This window comes from Oncorhynchus kisutch, linkage group LG17 (assembly GCF_002021735.2).
Source record: "Oncorhynchus kisutch isolate 150728-3 linkage group LG17, Okis_V2, whole genome shotgun sequence".
Taxonomy (NCBI): Eukaryota; Metazoa; Chordata; class Actinopteri; order Salmoniformes; family Salmonidae; genus Oncorhynchus; species Oncorhynchus kisutch.
The window spans coordinates 58,137,227-58,152,988 of record NC_034190.2 but is presented as its reverse complement, the minus strand read 5'-3'; the positions used below and the strand labels follow the sequence as shown (position 1 = coordinate 58,152,988).

Genomic DNA, 15,762 nt, shown 5'->3' with positions numbered 1-15,762 from the left:
GCCCTGGTCAACAGTAGTGCACTAGAAAGAGAATAGGGTGCCATTTGGGACGCACACTGATAAACTCTCACAGAAGGGCGGTAGGTTGCTACTGTGCACAGAACATTCCCTGCTGTCAGTCACGTTCCAGCTTTTCACTAGGAAACAATACACAAAATGTATCATTTGACCAAATATTTATGAAGAGGTCATCACTTCATGGAGTCTATGAAGAAAGAAACCACATGGAAGAGTGGAAAGCAAGTTAGGTCCAAAAAAACTGATTTTCTCCAATGGCTCATCTTACCCCTACAGACTAGAGAGAGATGCGCTGCAGACAGCATGTGGAATCAATCAGCACTCTCTCTCTCTCCACTTAGTGCTTATCTCTCTCCACACAGTGTTTCAACACAAACAAATGGAGAACAAGTCACACCTCTATGCGAAAAAGCTGTGTTTTGGGGCGGCTACATTCACTGTACTCCTAAGAAACACTTAGTATTCTTTGTGTGGTTACTTCCATTACCTACCTTCATTTGACTCGGCAGAGCAGCAGAGCGGCAGAGCAGCCTCAAATCCGGGCCCTATCAGTACTCCTGGCCTCTGTTATCTGAGCGTATCCTTTCTCACACACAGAAGGGCCCTGTTCTCTAGACCTTGACAGGCAAAACACCACTCCCTTTCTCACAAACCAGTGGGACAATAAGTTCCACTGTTCCACAGGACTTTGGGGAATATCAGGCTGTTGCCAGGGCCACAATATGCCATGTCCAACTCTTCTGAGTATCAGTCAAGCCACTGGTAAAGTCCTTTCATTGTTATTATTAACATACTAATGTACCTCCTGCTAACAGCTCCCCCAACTTCCCTGACAGGATTACCTCTATCAGGACAGAGCCGTCCATCTTTAAACTCACTAGCTGTGGATGAGCTCTGCATGGGAAAGTGCTCAAACTAAACCATAGGCATTCTGTAACGGTATACACCCGACATCCAGGCTTCATTTTAACTCCCTCCTCTCAGACATCCTCCCTCCATGTCGATATTCTGTGGCACACTAGCAGATTCAACTGCCTCCTTTACAGCAGGAACACATCAGGTTTCAGCACTTTAATTACTAATCCCCCTCAAAATGTGTCTCTCTGTCAAACAATGCATAGTCACTTTACCTGTAAGGTTCTGCTTTTCTTTTCTTAGTCAACCTTGTGTTCTTTTTCTTTGTGTTCTGGAACGTAGCCCTGTTTCTTTGTGTTCTGGAACGTAGCCCTGTTTCTTTGTGTTCTGGAACGTAGCCCTGTTTCTTTGTGTTCTGGAACATAGCCCTGTTTCTTTGTGTTCTGGAACGTAGCCCTGTTTCTTTGTGTTCTGGAACGTAGCCCTGTTTCTTTGTGTTCTGGACCGTAGCCCTGTTTCTTTGTGTTCTGGAACGTAGCCCTGTTTCTTTGTGTTCTGGAACGTAGCCCTGTTTCTTTGTGTTCTGGAACGTAGCCCTGTTTCTTTGTGTTCTGGAACGTAGCCCTGTTTCTTTGTGTTCTGGAACGTAGCCCTGTTTCTTTGTGTTCTGGAACGTAGCCCTGTTTCTTTGTGTTCTTGAACGTAGCCCTGTTTCTTTGTGTTCTGGACTGTAGCCCTGTCTTTCATTTTTGTTCATTGATTTCACCTGTGTTCATTTCTCACCTGGTCTCATCAGCTCCCTATTTAGTTCACTTCTTTCTGTTTACATGGTTGTGAGTTATTGTTTGTTTTTGACTGCATACCTGTGTTTGACCATTGCCTGCCTGTGGCCATGATTTCTGCGAAGGCTTGATAAACATCTGCTGTGCTCTGTGCGTGACTACACCTTTTTCTCCCTGAGTATTCATTACATTACCTCTACCTACATGTACATATTACATCAATTACCTCGACTAACCTGTGACCCCGCACATTGACTCTGTACCAGTACCTCCTGTATATAGCCTCGCTATTGTTATTTTACTGCTGCTCTTTAATTATTTGTTTTTTACTTATCTCAAAAAAATGTTTTACTTAACACTTAAAACTGCGATGTTTGTTAAGGGCTTGTAAGTAAGAATTTCACTGTAATGTCTACTACACCTGTTGTATTCTGCGCATGTGACAAATACATTTTGATTTGAGAGCTCCCATTAGATGTACCTTAAGGGTGCACTAATGAGTGACACAGTCTAAGGTTTCCTTAAACAAGTGCAGGGCAGTAATGAGCATGGCAGTGTGCTAGCTACTCATTCAGAGTGTCTGTCTGGACAACATGGAACATCCAGTTTAAGGGTCCGGGTCAATCCATACCTTGGTTTTATTAAGAACAGAACCTCCCCTGTCACTACTTAGGGAAGGCTGCTCTTACTCCTGGGGAAACAGTGAAGTCATACCAGTCAAAATAGAAGGGACAACAAGTGTGGGGGAGAGAGAGCAGCTGGTTTTCATATCCCGTGCAGACTGTCATGTGCCATTCTGTTTAGGTGTTGTGCTGAAATTATACGGTAGGGTGGCAGTCGCTGTATCATGTCAGCGGTGTGAGTTTGGCTTAACATGGGGGGGAAGTGGTTGCTAGTTGTGGTGACTGGTGAGTGTATCTTACTCTGAATGTTGGGGCTGTAGGGGTCCTCAATGTGGATGGCAGGGTCCAGAACTCTGTAGATTGCCTGGAGGAAAAAGAGGGACAGGACAGGTGGTTGAATGCCATTTTAATGTATGTGTACAACTGTAGTAACCTAGTGAGCACAACACATTGAAATGACACATTTTCAATATCTATTCAAACAAATGTCTTTAAAACCAAAACTAAGAATTTTCAACATCTTTCCAATGTCTTGTGGTCATTGGCTAGGGATAAATCCCTCTTAACTATCAGACTCACCTCTCCCTCTGTGGACGGCTCGATGTCAGAGTAGCGCGACTCACAGATGACGTCGTCTACTTTGCGTAGGGGTCCCTTAGATACCCCGGGGAAGACCGAGGCACAGTCGTAGGCAAAGTAGCGGTACACCTGCCAGTTACGTCCAAAATCTGCCGATCGCTCAATCACCATGGCTGCTGGGCGAAATGTCTGTGTGCCAGGAGAGGGATGTGATGTGTGTAGTTGCTCATTTGAAGACACAGAACATTGTTATATACTGCATAGATTTGACACACTGTTTAAGGCAGGGGTCTCCAACAAGTTGATCGTGAGCTACCACATATGAGTAGCTCGCCAAACAATTCTGAAAGTACATGCAATTTTCACGTGTTCCACCACAAACTGTCATAAACACATCTCACAAGTATCCCGACACCATAAGCTCCAAGCTACTATCTAACTAACTGAACATTGACATTATCCCACCCCTGGTTAGCCACTAATGGCTTAAAAAGACCAACCTAACACTATCTGCCAATTAATTTCCAGCAATATTGCCTCTTTCTGTCTGTGTGGTGCAGGCGTTTGTCCATCACTCCATGTGTAGCCAGTTGATATGATAACCATCTTGTGGGTTGACAGAAATGGAAAAAAGGGGAATTAGACAAAGTATTCTGATGTGATTTAAGCATTGATATCAACTCAGAACATCCAATTTCGCTGTTTCTCTATGAATAACTGTAATACAAAACAAAACATCCTTTGGGAAAATATAAAACATAATTTTGGGAAAAAATAACAGATTTTATAGGGCCCCGTTAGTTGTTTATCAACCATGATTTTACCAGGTATATTGACAGACAATACAGTGCACTACTTTCTCTTGTACACTAAAGAGCCATAGCTCGTGACATGTTTATTAAGTAGCTGTCATGATAGAAAAAGTTGGAGACCCCTGGTCTAAAGGTTTACTTAGTTCTCTATGTCTAACCTTGAAGATCATGATAAGATGAGTAAAATGGAATTCTGCCTCAAGGTCCAGCTGAATGAAGACATCAGGCTTTCCTGAAGACAAAACGAGAGGGATGGAGGGAGAGAGAGAGAAAGCATGAGAGAGTGCATGTCAAGCTTTATGTTGTTGCTATTACATCTATAATGTATGCACTCAATCAACCTGTCAATCTGTCTGTTACAGGAAATGCAAACCCGTGTTTTCACCAGTGATAACTCAACTACCAGCTGTGAGGGAAGCCCCTGTCCGTCTCTTGGCTTGAGTAATGGCATCTGAACAGGAAAAAGGCATTCTCGTCTTGGCTGGAGATGTGGTCGTCCACATGGGTAATCCCACACACTTCCTGAGCATGATCCATCCTTAAGAACCACTCGAGTTGGCCCATTATTCACAATGAATTGGTAGAGAAGAAGTCTTAAGTTCCAATAGTAGTGTAGGGGGTTCTGCCTTATGCTCAGGGAGCATGTCCCCTTCTAGCAGTTGGAACATTAAACTGCTACACTATATAAATAACATAATAACCACAGTAAATAGTCCCGTCAGAAATGTCTATATGCCACAACGTAGCTCAAAGGGAAATCTCTGAGAACACCCTAAACACATGCTCATAAAGCTAAGTGTTTGAGGATCCTTTCCCCATCTCCAAATGTAGTCTGAAGTGAATACAAACAGCAGGAAGACAACAGTAAAATTCGTAACTCTGCACATGAAAAAATGAGAGAGGTAATGACAGAGTACAGCTTCCGGGGTTGGCACCTCAACATTAACATCACTAGCTATCTACCCCTCAGGCAGGCTGTGGTGTGGTGTGATGGGAGCCAGGCCTGTGGAAAGGTAACACAATAAAATAAAAAAGACTGGAAATAACAGAGAGAGAGTCTCACAAATCTTCTGAAGATTCATGCAATCATAAACCAACCTGACACACACACAGTGTAAATACACACAGAGACACATTGGTGAGTAAAGAGGTCAAACTGGATTTCGGCCATTGGGTCTGTGCTGTAGGCTGTGAACCATAACCTGCACTCCTTAATGAAAGGCTAATCAGGAAGGAAACGGAGGCAGGGGAAAGGAGAGGCAGGGTGTGCTAGAGCCAAGGAGTCACGTTGGAGGAGAGGGAGAGGAAGAATGAGGAGGAGAGAGAAGCAAAGAGAGGGAAAGGGCAAAGGAAGGGAAACATAGAACTGGAGAGTGGGAGAGGGGTCACAGCAAATAGTTTAATTTGTGTATCTCCCATCACCGCTGTTGTGAGGCTTGGCTAACGGAGAGCAATTAGTAACTGGTACACTCTACTAACGGAACCAACCCACTCGCACATCCTTCTAGTAGCCTACTTGGTGCCACTTCAAACAGAGTAGAAGTGGCACAAGCTGCTCTACAGAACAGTGGATAAGATACCCACCCAACCTAGCCTTCCACTCCAAGCCCTTAAGGAACTAAGTGAAGGAAGGGGCCTCACACCAGAGGGACACAGGGACAGTGGTCTACACACATGTAGCACAAGCAGCCCACTGTGCTCCATGTCACATACTCTAAAGCCCTGCTAGAAACGCCATGGAGACTGGGAGTAAAAATAGTGACTGTTTCCTGTCCCCCACCTCTCAGTGTTCGACATAGAGTACAGGCAGTGCTATACTGGTCCACAGTAGTCAATCACTCAGAAATAGACCTGAAATGGGGCTTTTGTTTGCAGTGATGTGGGCTCTGTATTAACAATGAAGAAGGAGAATTGCTCAGCTGGTGTCTTGAAATCCATTCTCCAAATCTAATTTTCTATCCCTCCCTCAATGTACACCCTCTCACTCTTTCTCTCACTCTTTCTCTCCGGCTCCCAATCTTCCTCTGACCCCTTCCCTCCCTCCCTCCCCACCCTCCTTTCCTTTTCCTCTCTTCTCTTTCTCGTTCCTCCCTTTGTTGACGTGCCAGGGTACAGCCTGCACTGTTATTATCCCCATACAAACAGCTGTGGGCCTGTGGCTGGTCTGGGTCCGGTCCAGGCAGAGTAAAGTAGGCTACTACAGAGAACAGAGGGTGATTTAGTGTGATGGAGGCCATGGACCTCTGGGCTTTGAAGGCCCTTCAGAACAGAGCTACCAGGACTCACTGTAATGACGCACTGTGGCTTCCAGGATCGTCGGCCCCATCTCTCTCCCCCATATCTCACCCTCTCACTACTGCTTCCTTTTATGATCCACTCATGATCTCTCCCTCTTCCACTCCCCCCTCTCTTTCTCGGTCTCTGAACAGACCTGTTATTAATAGTAGTAACCAAGATTAGGTCTCTAATAATACGGATGATATGGATTCTGTATGAGTTCATACCACTGACAGCTGCATGTTGGGGGTATGTCATGTAACCGAAGGCAGGGGGCACAAATAGATGACAAATCTGTTTTAACACTGATTCTCATAAAATCAAAGGTTCACTATTTAAACATGGATATAATTGCAACCTCTATGAATGCAATCTCAATTCTCACCATTCTCCGACTGCCACCATGACTTCTTGCGGTGTGGTTTGAACGTTGTGATGACGTTCTCAATGCGGTGACTGATGGTGTTGTAGACAGGATCATATGGGCGGCGAGAGTCACACTGGAAACATTTCTTCTCATCCTACAGGGTCAAGGGTGACACAGGTCAGAGGTCGAACAGAAGCTCAGGACAGAGAGAGGTAGGGGGAGTGAGAGGATGTTGGAGACCCACACACACACACACACACACACACACACACACACACACACACACACATACACACACACAAACACCTGTAAGTGACTGACGATGCAGTAGGGGTCTTTCTTCCTGGAGCCGCATGTAGATGATGCCTTCAGGCTCTTCTCACGGCCCACCAACAGGTCTCCTGTTGCCGGGTAACAGCTGCCATGGGTACAGCCGTGGGCGTGGTCTGGCTCCCGGGCAGTGGCATATGCCAGGGCTGGAGAAGCGAGGAAGGAGAGGAGGTTAAGGACAGGAAACAACATCACAGCAGGGGGATGTTATTGCAGTCACTTAGAGTGAAGAAAGAAAGACAATGGTTTCCCTAGACGGATCACTCCTCTGTCTTAGAAAACAAATCACTCTCTCTCTCTTTCTACGACATTACCACAAACTCTAATCAGTACAGGAAAAGGACATCAAGAGAGGAAGTAAGCCTAAATTTAATCCTGAGACTAAAGCTGAGCCCAACTAAAGCTGCTGCTAGCCCACCTGCAGCTCAACAGTCAATGTTTAAATAATAGGAGTAACAATGTTGAAAAAACACTTAAAGAGATTATCTTTTGGGGGAATATGTTAGCAGTGCCTCTCTCTCCTGAAGTCCAAAACGATTGACCTGACATGGGGCCCTACAGCCGCTAAATCTGGAAGCGAACCCAAAGGTCAACTAGGAGGTCAACGAGGTCAGGTTCTGACAGCACAGCAGGAAAGTATGTGTGTATGGGTGTGCGTGTGAGCATGTGAGCTTGTGTGTGTCTTTTTGTGTTAGTTTGTGTGGGTGTGTCTGTGCATGCATTTTTGTGTGCGTGTGACTCAATGGATGAACTGTGTGTGGGGTGTTTGAAAATAGCCCAACAGTCGTCAAGCTGTCCAGTCAACATCCTGAAATATATTCCTAGTGAAGCGCCAGTGGGACGGGGAGACACTCAGTCTAAAGAGCAGGGCCAGGGAGGTCGGTCTGTCTGAGTCTGTCTGTCTGTCTGTCTGTCTACAACAGGTGCTTCTAAGACACTCTATGGATACAAGAAGCAAAAACATGCAACACAAACAGAAATAAATCCGTACACAATGGATGAACATTCCGTATTCTGCTGCATATTACGATTTTAGGACAGCTTTGGATTGTGAGTGTCCTAGGAAAAGTCCTGAGGAGATTTCACAGAGACGATCAACAAAAACATGACACTCTCTAGAGGAAACCTGTGTTTGCCTGGCATACAGACAAGTCTCACACTGGTACCACTGCTAGGCACTGAACACACACACACACACACACACACACACACACACACACACACACACACACACACACACACACACACACACACACACACACACACACACACACACACACCCACACACACACACACTCACACTCACAAAAACACACACACACCACAGTGATACACTTGGTATTCAGTCAACACATAATAATGACTGTATCTTCGAAAATGTCTTGATCATATGTTTCCTATGCCAACAGTGCATTTGTGTACACAGACAATGATGGGAATATGCCAAACACTTTTCTTTGAGTAAGGATATCACCTCAACACGGAGGACATGTTATCTGAATGCTGTAGTAGTGTTATCTCAGTTCCCTTTCCTGCTGCCAGGAAACTTCTGTGGTAAATCAAGCTAGGCCTGTGTAATTATGCTGTAACCCCAAAAATCTGCCCTCAACAATTACTTAGCCAATTAACAATAGAAGAACAGAGATAAGCAAGGCTTTTTAAAACAAAAAAAGCAAAACCAAACTAAATGGCCTGAGACATAACTGCACAGGAAACTTTTCCTTATTTTTCTGAAAAGGCCATAGTCTTCAGTCATGAGGGGTATATAGAGAGGAGGGGAGAGAGAGAGAAGAAATAGTGAGATGTTAAAAGAAAAAGGAAGAGAGAGGGGGAGAGGGAGAGAGATGGGGGGAGAGAGAGCGAGAGATGGAGAGAAAGCCGATGAGTAAATACAAAGCCTCTGTAGTGACATAGCAACATGATATCTATTTTGGTCGTTGGCACACACTCAAAGGTGTGTATAAAGAGAGAGCTGAGATGGAAGGGGGGGAGCAGAGAGGGCTGATGTACAGACTATAATTTCAGGGCCTCTCCTAAACTCTTTTATCTTGTCTCTGTCTTGTCTGTCTCTGTTGGAGAGCTTTCACAGACATCCTATACCCCTGTCTCAGTCCCTGGACAGAGGCTGAGGGAATTGACATCACAGTCCCTCCAGAACACAATAAGATTGGCTCACCAGGTTATATATAGTTATAACGTCAGTCAACTGAAAGTATTTATTTCATTTCAGTATTTATTAAGGGTGAGAGTTATTTTGATCAAAGCACAACGTATGAGAAGAGAACCTGTAAGCCTATTTGATGATTAACCACCCTCTTTCTGTCAAGTAAGTCATATGGAAATTGGTTTGAACAAATTCAATTCCCACTTGATGCTTTAATAACGAGCATATTTGGAATGTTTTATTTCAACCAGAGAGGATGGAAAGGGATGGTTGACTAAGCAGCAGTGTGTCCATCTCATCTCAGCAGCTCTCTCTTACTCTCTGCCATTCTCTCCTCTTACCCATACATGGACAGGCAGTGAGGAATGCAGGCTGATCAGCTGAGAGGGGGGCGTACCTCCGAGCTAATAAAGCCTAGCCACAGACCAGGATAGGTTTTTATTTGCTTAGCCACAGAACAGGAGTTGTATTAGCCTAGCCACATACCAGCAGAGGTTGTATTAGCCTAGCCACAGACCAGGATAGGTTGTATTAGCCTAGCAACATACCAGGAGAGGTTGTATTAGCCTAGCAACAGACCAGGAGAGGTTGTATTAGCCTAGCAACAGACCAGGAGAGATCGTATTAGCCTAGCCATAGACCAGGAGAGGTTGTATTAGCCTAGCCACATACCAGCAGAGGTTGTATTAGCCTAGCCACAGACTAGGATAGGTTGTATTAGCCTAGCAACAGACCAGGAGAGGTTGTATTAGCCTAGCCACAGACCAGGAGAGATTGCATTAGCCTAGCCACAGACAAGGAGAGGTTGCATTAGCCTAACCACAGACCAGGAGAGGTTGTATTAGCCTAGCCACAGACCAGGAGAGGTTGCAATAGCCTAGCCACAGACCAGGAGAGGTTGTATTAGCCTAGCCACAGACCAGGAGAGGTTCTATTAGCCTAGCCACAGACCAGGAGAGGTTGCATTAGCCTAGCCACATACCAGGAGAGGTTGCATTAGCCTAGCCACAGACCAGTAGAGGTTGCATTAGCCTAACCACAGACCAGGAGAGGTTGTATTAGCCTAGCCACAGACCAGGAGAGGTTGCATTAGCCTAGCCACAGACCAGGAGAGGTTGTATTAGCCTAGCCACAGACCAGGAGAGGTTGTATTAGCCTAGCCACATACCAGGAGATTGCACAAGTGAGCTTAGCCACAAACAATAGATTCTGCTGTACAAGTCAACTGTTGAACATAATGCTAACAAGAAGAAACATCCTCCCCTTTTGAGCAGAAATAAGGAGATCAAATCCATTAAATGTGCTCTAAACTGACCATCGTTATAAATCTCAGTCAACATGCTGTTCCATCTTGAGTGATTCTCTCCTCTTCCCTGGGCTATGACTGGAACTCCACTGCACTATGCACTACTAATGTGGTTTATTATGTGTATAATAATAGTTATTTCCATCTCTTCCCAAAACAAGTGTAATGAGTTTGGATTGGACAGCTCCCAGCATCCTCTCTGTTCTGCATTCAGCCTTGCCAAGGCTAATCTCTCTGTAATGGCCTGGACCACTACACAAAGAGAGAGGGATTTTCTCTTACCCCCTCTCTCCCTCACTGCCTCTCTCTCACAATTCTCTCGATTCTTCATTCAATCTCCCTCTCCCTTTTTTCTCCCATTGTCTCGCTCTCTCATCTTCTCTCTATTTTCTCTGTCTTTCTCTCTCTCTCTGTCTGTCAGTGTGGTATGTATGTACTGTACTATAAGCATCTATGTGAAGCCCCACTGCCTGTCCTGGCACACTCTGGAGATATGGGATTAACACCACTGTCAGCTTTGTTACACTGCTGTGTCTGTCAACGTTGTTACACTCCTGTGTCTGTCAGCTTCGTTCCACTGCTGTGCCTGTCAACGTTGTTCCACTGCTGTGCCTGTCAGCTTCGTTCCACTGCTGTGCCTGTGAACGTTGTTCCACTGCTGTGCCTGTCAGCTTTGTTACACGGCTGTGCCTGTCAGCTTTGTTACACGGCTGTGCCTGTCAGCTTTGTTACACGGCTGTGCCTGTCAGCTTTGTTACACGGCTGTGCCTGTCAGCTTTGTTACACGGCTGTGCCTGTCAGCTTCGTTCCACTGCTGTGCCTGTCAACGTTGTTCCACTGCTGTGCCTGTCAGCTTTGTTACAAGGCTGTGCCTGTCAGCTTTGTTACAAGGCTGTGCCTGTCAGCTTTGTTACAAGGCTGTGCCTGTCAGCTTTGTTACAAGGCTGTGCCTGTCAGCTTTGTTACATGGCTGTGCCTGTCAGCTTTGTTACACTGCTGTGTCTGTCAGCTTTGTTACACTCCTGTGTCTGTCAGCTTTGTTACACTGCTTTGTCTGTCAGCTTTGTTTACACTCCTGTGTCTGTCAGCTTCGTTCCACTGCTGTGCCTGTCAGCTTTGTTACACAGCTGTGCCTGTCAACGTTGTTCCACTGCTGTGCCTGTCAGCTTTGTTACACAGCTGTGCCTGTCAACATTGTTCCACTGCTGTGCCTGTCAGCTTTGTTACACCGCTGTGCCTGTCAGCTTTGTTACACAGCTGTGTCTGTCAACTTTGTTACACAGCTGTGCCTGTCAACGTTGTTACACGGCTGTGCCTGTCAACGTTGTTACACGGCTGTGCCTGTCAACGTTGTTACATGGCTGTGCCTGTCAACGTTGTTACACGGCTGTGCCTGTCAACGTTGTTACACGGCTGTGCCTGTCAGCTTTGTTACACGGCTGTGCCTGTCAACGTTGTTACACAGCTGTCTGCCACCGAGTTACTTTCTTCTGTTTCTTCTACTTTTCCTCAACTTTCAATAAAGATTTTTGCCACTTTATTTTCCTAGGAAGGCTTAGCTGGAGGATTGTAAAAAATGAGACCCCCAGTCATTGTCCCCAATAGTGAGAGGAACAGGGACTTGACATGTCACTGCTTTGTGTTAGGAAAGAGACAGGAGGGATGGCGATGTGACATCAAGACAACACATTCCAATCTGACTGGGTGACAGAGACGAGAAAGAGTCTGCTCTCAGCATCTTCCTAGGAGTAAACACTGGAACCAATCATGAAGACAAACACACTCACATTCAGTACACAAATACACAGACACTCATAGAAGATTAAAGGGAGATTTTTACTGCCAAAAAAAGACAGCTTTGGAGATGATGCTACTGTACATCTAGAACACTTGCTTTTAGGATAGTTGATGGCAGCATTTTGAGCTGTTGGAGCACCTTGCATGGGACGTGAGGGAACAGAATCAGAATAGCACTGCAGACAGATAAACATCCCTGCATGGCATACAGTACCTGACCTGACTGTGAGTGTGTGTTTGAGAACACAGATAAGTATAGAACTGGCCCAGAGCAAACTATCCTCCACAGGGCAGGAGAAAGTCAACAGACTTTTATTTTTAAACCCTCCTGCTAATTAGTTTACATTCGGTCTATCCTCCTTTCTTTCCCTCCTCTCTCGCTCTCTCTGGTCTCTTCTAATGATCTGTATACTCCCACATCCAGAGAAGGGTGACTCTCTACTCCTTCTTCTCCTCCCTTCCAGCATGGAATTCTGGATACAACAGGTCTAGACCTTACAGTGAAATGCTTACTTACAAGCCCTTAACCAACAATGCAGTTTTAAGAAATAACCTAAAAAAAGGCAAGAGATAAGAACAACAAATAATTAAAGAGCAGCAGTAAATAACAATAGCGGGTCTATATACAGGGGGTACCGGTACAGAGTCAATGTGCAGGAGAACTGGTGTCAAGGTAATTGAGGTAATATGTACATGTAGGGAGAGTTATTAAAGTGAATATGCATAGATAATAACAGAGAAGCAACTGCGTAGAATGAGGGGGGCAATGCAAATAGTCTGGATAGCCACTTGATTAGCTGTTCAGGACTTATGGCTTGAGGGTAGAAACCTCTTGGACCAAGACTAGTCTATGACTAGGGTGGCTGGGCCTTCCTCTGACACTGCCTGGTAAAGAGATCCTGGATGGCAGGAAGCTTGGCCACAGTGATGTACTGGGCCGTATGCACTACCCTCTGTAGTGCCTTGCGGTCTGAGGCCGCGGTCACCAGGCGGTGATGCAACCTGTCAGGATACTCTCGATGGTGCAGCTCCAAAACCTTTTTAGGATGAGGACCCATGCCAAATCTTTTCAGTCTCCTGAGGGGAATAGGTTTTGTCATGCCCTCTTCATGTCTGTCTTGGTGTGCTTGGACCATGTTAGTTTGTTGGTGATGTGGATGCCAAGGAACTTGAAGCTCTCAAACTGCTCCACTACAACCCCCTCAATGAGAATGGGGGCGTGCTTGGTCCTCCTTTTCCTTTAGTCCACAATCATCTCCTTTGTCTTGATCATGTTGAGGGAGAGGTTGATGTCCTGGAACCACACGGTCAGGTCCCTATAGGCTGTGTCATCATTGTCGGTGATCAGGCCTACCAATGTTGTGTCATCAGCAAACTTAATGATGGTGTTGGAGTCGTGCCTGGCCATGCAGTCAGGGAGTACAGGAGGGAACTGAGCACGCACCCCTGAGGGGCCCCCGTGTTGAAGATCAGCATGGCGGATGTGTTGTTACCTACCCTTACCACCTGGGGGCGGCCCGTCAGGAAGTCCAGGATCCAGTTGCAGAGGGAGACGTTTAGTCCCAGCATCTTTAGCTTAGTGATGAGCTTTGAGGGATCTATGGTGTTGAAAGCTGAGCTGTCGTCAATGAATAGCATTCTCACATAGGTGTTCCTTTTGTCCAGGTGTGAAAGGGCAGTGTGGAGTGCAATAGAGATTGCATCATCTGTGGATCTGTTGGTGCGGTATGTAAATTGGAGTGAATCTAGGGTTTCTGGGATAATGGTGTTGATGTGAGCCATGACCAGCCTTTCAAAGCATTTCATGGCTACAGATGTGAGTGCTACAGGTCGGTAGGCATTTAGGCAGGTTACCTTAGTGTTCTTGGGCACAGGGACTATGGTGGTATGCTTGTAACATGTTGATATTCCGGACTCAGACAGGGAGAGGTCGAAAATGTCAGTGAAGACACTTGCCAGTTGGACATGAATGCTCGGAGTACACGTCCTGGTAATCTGTCTGGCCCTGCGGCCTCGGCTGCGGAGAGCATGATCACACAGTTGTCCAGAACAGCTGATGATCTCATGCATGTTTCAGTGTTACTTGCCTCGAAGCGAGCATAGAAGTTATTTAGCTCGTCTGGTAGGCTCGTGTCACTGGGCAGCTCTTGGCTGTGCTTCCCTTTGTACTGTAGTCTGCAATAGTTTGCAAGCCCTGCCACATTCGACGTGCGTCGGAGCCGGTGTATAACGATTCGATCTTAGTCCTGTATTGACTCTTTGCCTGTTTGATGGTTCATCGGAGGGCATAGCGGGATTTCTTATAAGCTTCTGGGTTAGGGTCCCACTCCTTGAAAGCGACAGCTCTACCCTTTAGCTCAAAGCAAATGTTGCCTGTAATCCATGGCTTCTGGTTGGGGTATGTACGTACGGTCACTGTGGGGACGACGTCCTCGATGCACTTATTGATAAAGCCAGTGACTGATGTGGTGTACTCCTCAATGCCATCTGAAAAATTCCGGAACATATTCCAGCCTGTGCTAGCAAAACAGTCCTGTAGTTTAGCATCTGCTTCACATGACCACTTTTTTATAGGCCGAGTCACTGGTGCTTCCTGCTTTAATTTTTGCATGTAAGCAGGAATGAGGAGGATAGAATTATGGTCAGATTTGCGAAATGGAGGGCGAGGGAGAGCTTTGTACACATCTCTGTGTGTGGAGTAAAGGTGGTCTATAATTTTTTAACATACTGATAGAAATGAGGTAACACTGATTTAAGTTTCCCTGCATTAAAATCCCTGGCCACTAGGAGCGCCGCCTCTGGATGAGCATTTTCCTGTTTGCTTATGGCGGTATACAGTTCATTGAGCGTGGTTTTAGTGCCAGCATCAGTCTGTGGTGGTATGTAGACAGTTTAAAAAAGTACAGATAAAGACTCTCAGTAGATAGGGTGGTCTACAGCTTATCATGAGATACTCTACCTCAGGTGAGCAAAACCTTGAGACTTCCTTAGATATCGTGCACCAGCTGTTGCTTACATATATGCATAGGCCTCCGCCCTGTGTTTTACCAGAGGCTGCTGTTCTATACTGCCGATAGTGTATAACCCGCCAGTGTTACGGCTTTCTTCCGTCGAAGGAGAGTCGGACCAAAATGCAGCGTGGTTAGTTCGATACATGTTTAATGAATGAAATAAACACGACAAATACAAAAACAAGAAACGGAACGTGAAAACCTATACAGCCTATCTGGTGAATACATACACACTGAGTCACCCACAAACACACAGTGAAACCCAGGCTACCTAAATATGGTTCCCAATCAGAGACAACTGAGAACCTCAGGCAGCCATAGACTATGCTAGACACCCCTACTCTGCCACAATCCCTATACCTACTAAAACCCCCAATACCACAACACAACACAAAATAACCCCATGTCACACCCTGGCCTGACCAAATAAATATATAAACACAAAATACTAAGACCAGGGCGTGACAGAACCCCCCCCCCCCCCCCAAGGTGCGGACTCCCGGCCGCACACTAAAACCCATAGGGGAGGGTCCGGGTGGGCGTCTGTCCACGGTGGCGGCTCCGGCTCGGGACGTGGACCCCACTCCAACCAAGTCTTAGTCCCCCTGTAACGCGTCCTTTGATTGGCGACCCTCGCCGCCGACCTAGGCCTAATAACCCTCACCAAGGGCCCCACTGGACTGAGGGGCAGCTCGGGACTGAGGTAGAAGCTCGGGACTGAGGGGAAGCTCGGGACTGAGGGGTAGCTCGGGACTGAGGGGTAGCTCGGGACTGAGGGGTAGCTCGGGACTGAGGGGTAGCTCGGGACTGAGGGGTAGCTCAGCACTGAGGGGAAGCTCAG

At 46.2% G+C, this 15,762-nt stretch overlaps 1 protein-coding gene across 3 annotated transcripts in view; it reads right to left on the bottom strand.

Moving 5' to 3' along the window:
• Positions 1-15,762, bottom strand: part of lamb2 (laminin, beta 2 (laminin S)) — a 48,705-nt gene that overhangs the window by 18,269 nt on the left and 14,674 nt on the right. For all 3 annotated transcript variants that reach the window (XM_031794164.1, XM_031794165.1, XM_020506316.2), the window contains 5 exons: positions 6,620-6,789; positions 6,332-6,467; positions 3,828-3,901; positions 2,858-3,046; positions 2,579-2,642 (listed from right to left, as the gene is read on the bottom strand). In XM_031794164.1, the coding sequence (XP_031650024.1) occupies positions 2,579-2,642; positions 2,858-3,046; positions 3,828-3,901; positions 6,332-6,467; positions 6,620-6,789 (633 nt within the window). The remainder of the gene's footprint in view (positions 1-2,578; positions 2,643-2,857; positions 3,047-3,827; positions 3,902-6,331; positions 6,468-6,619; positions 6,790-15,762) is intronic.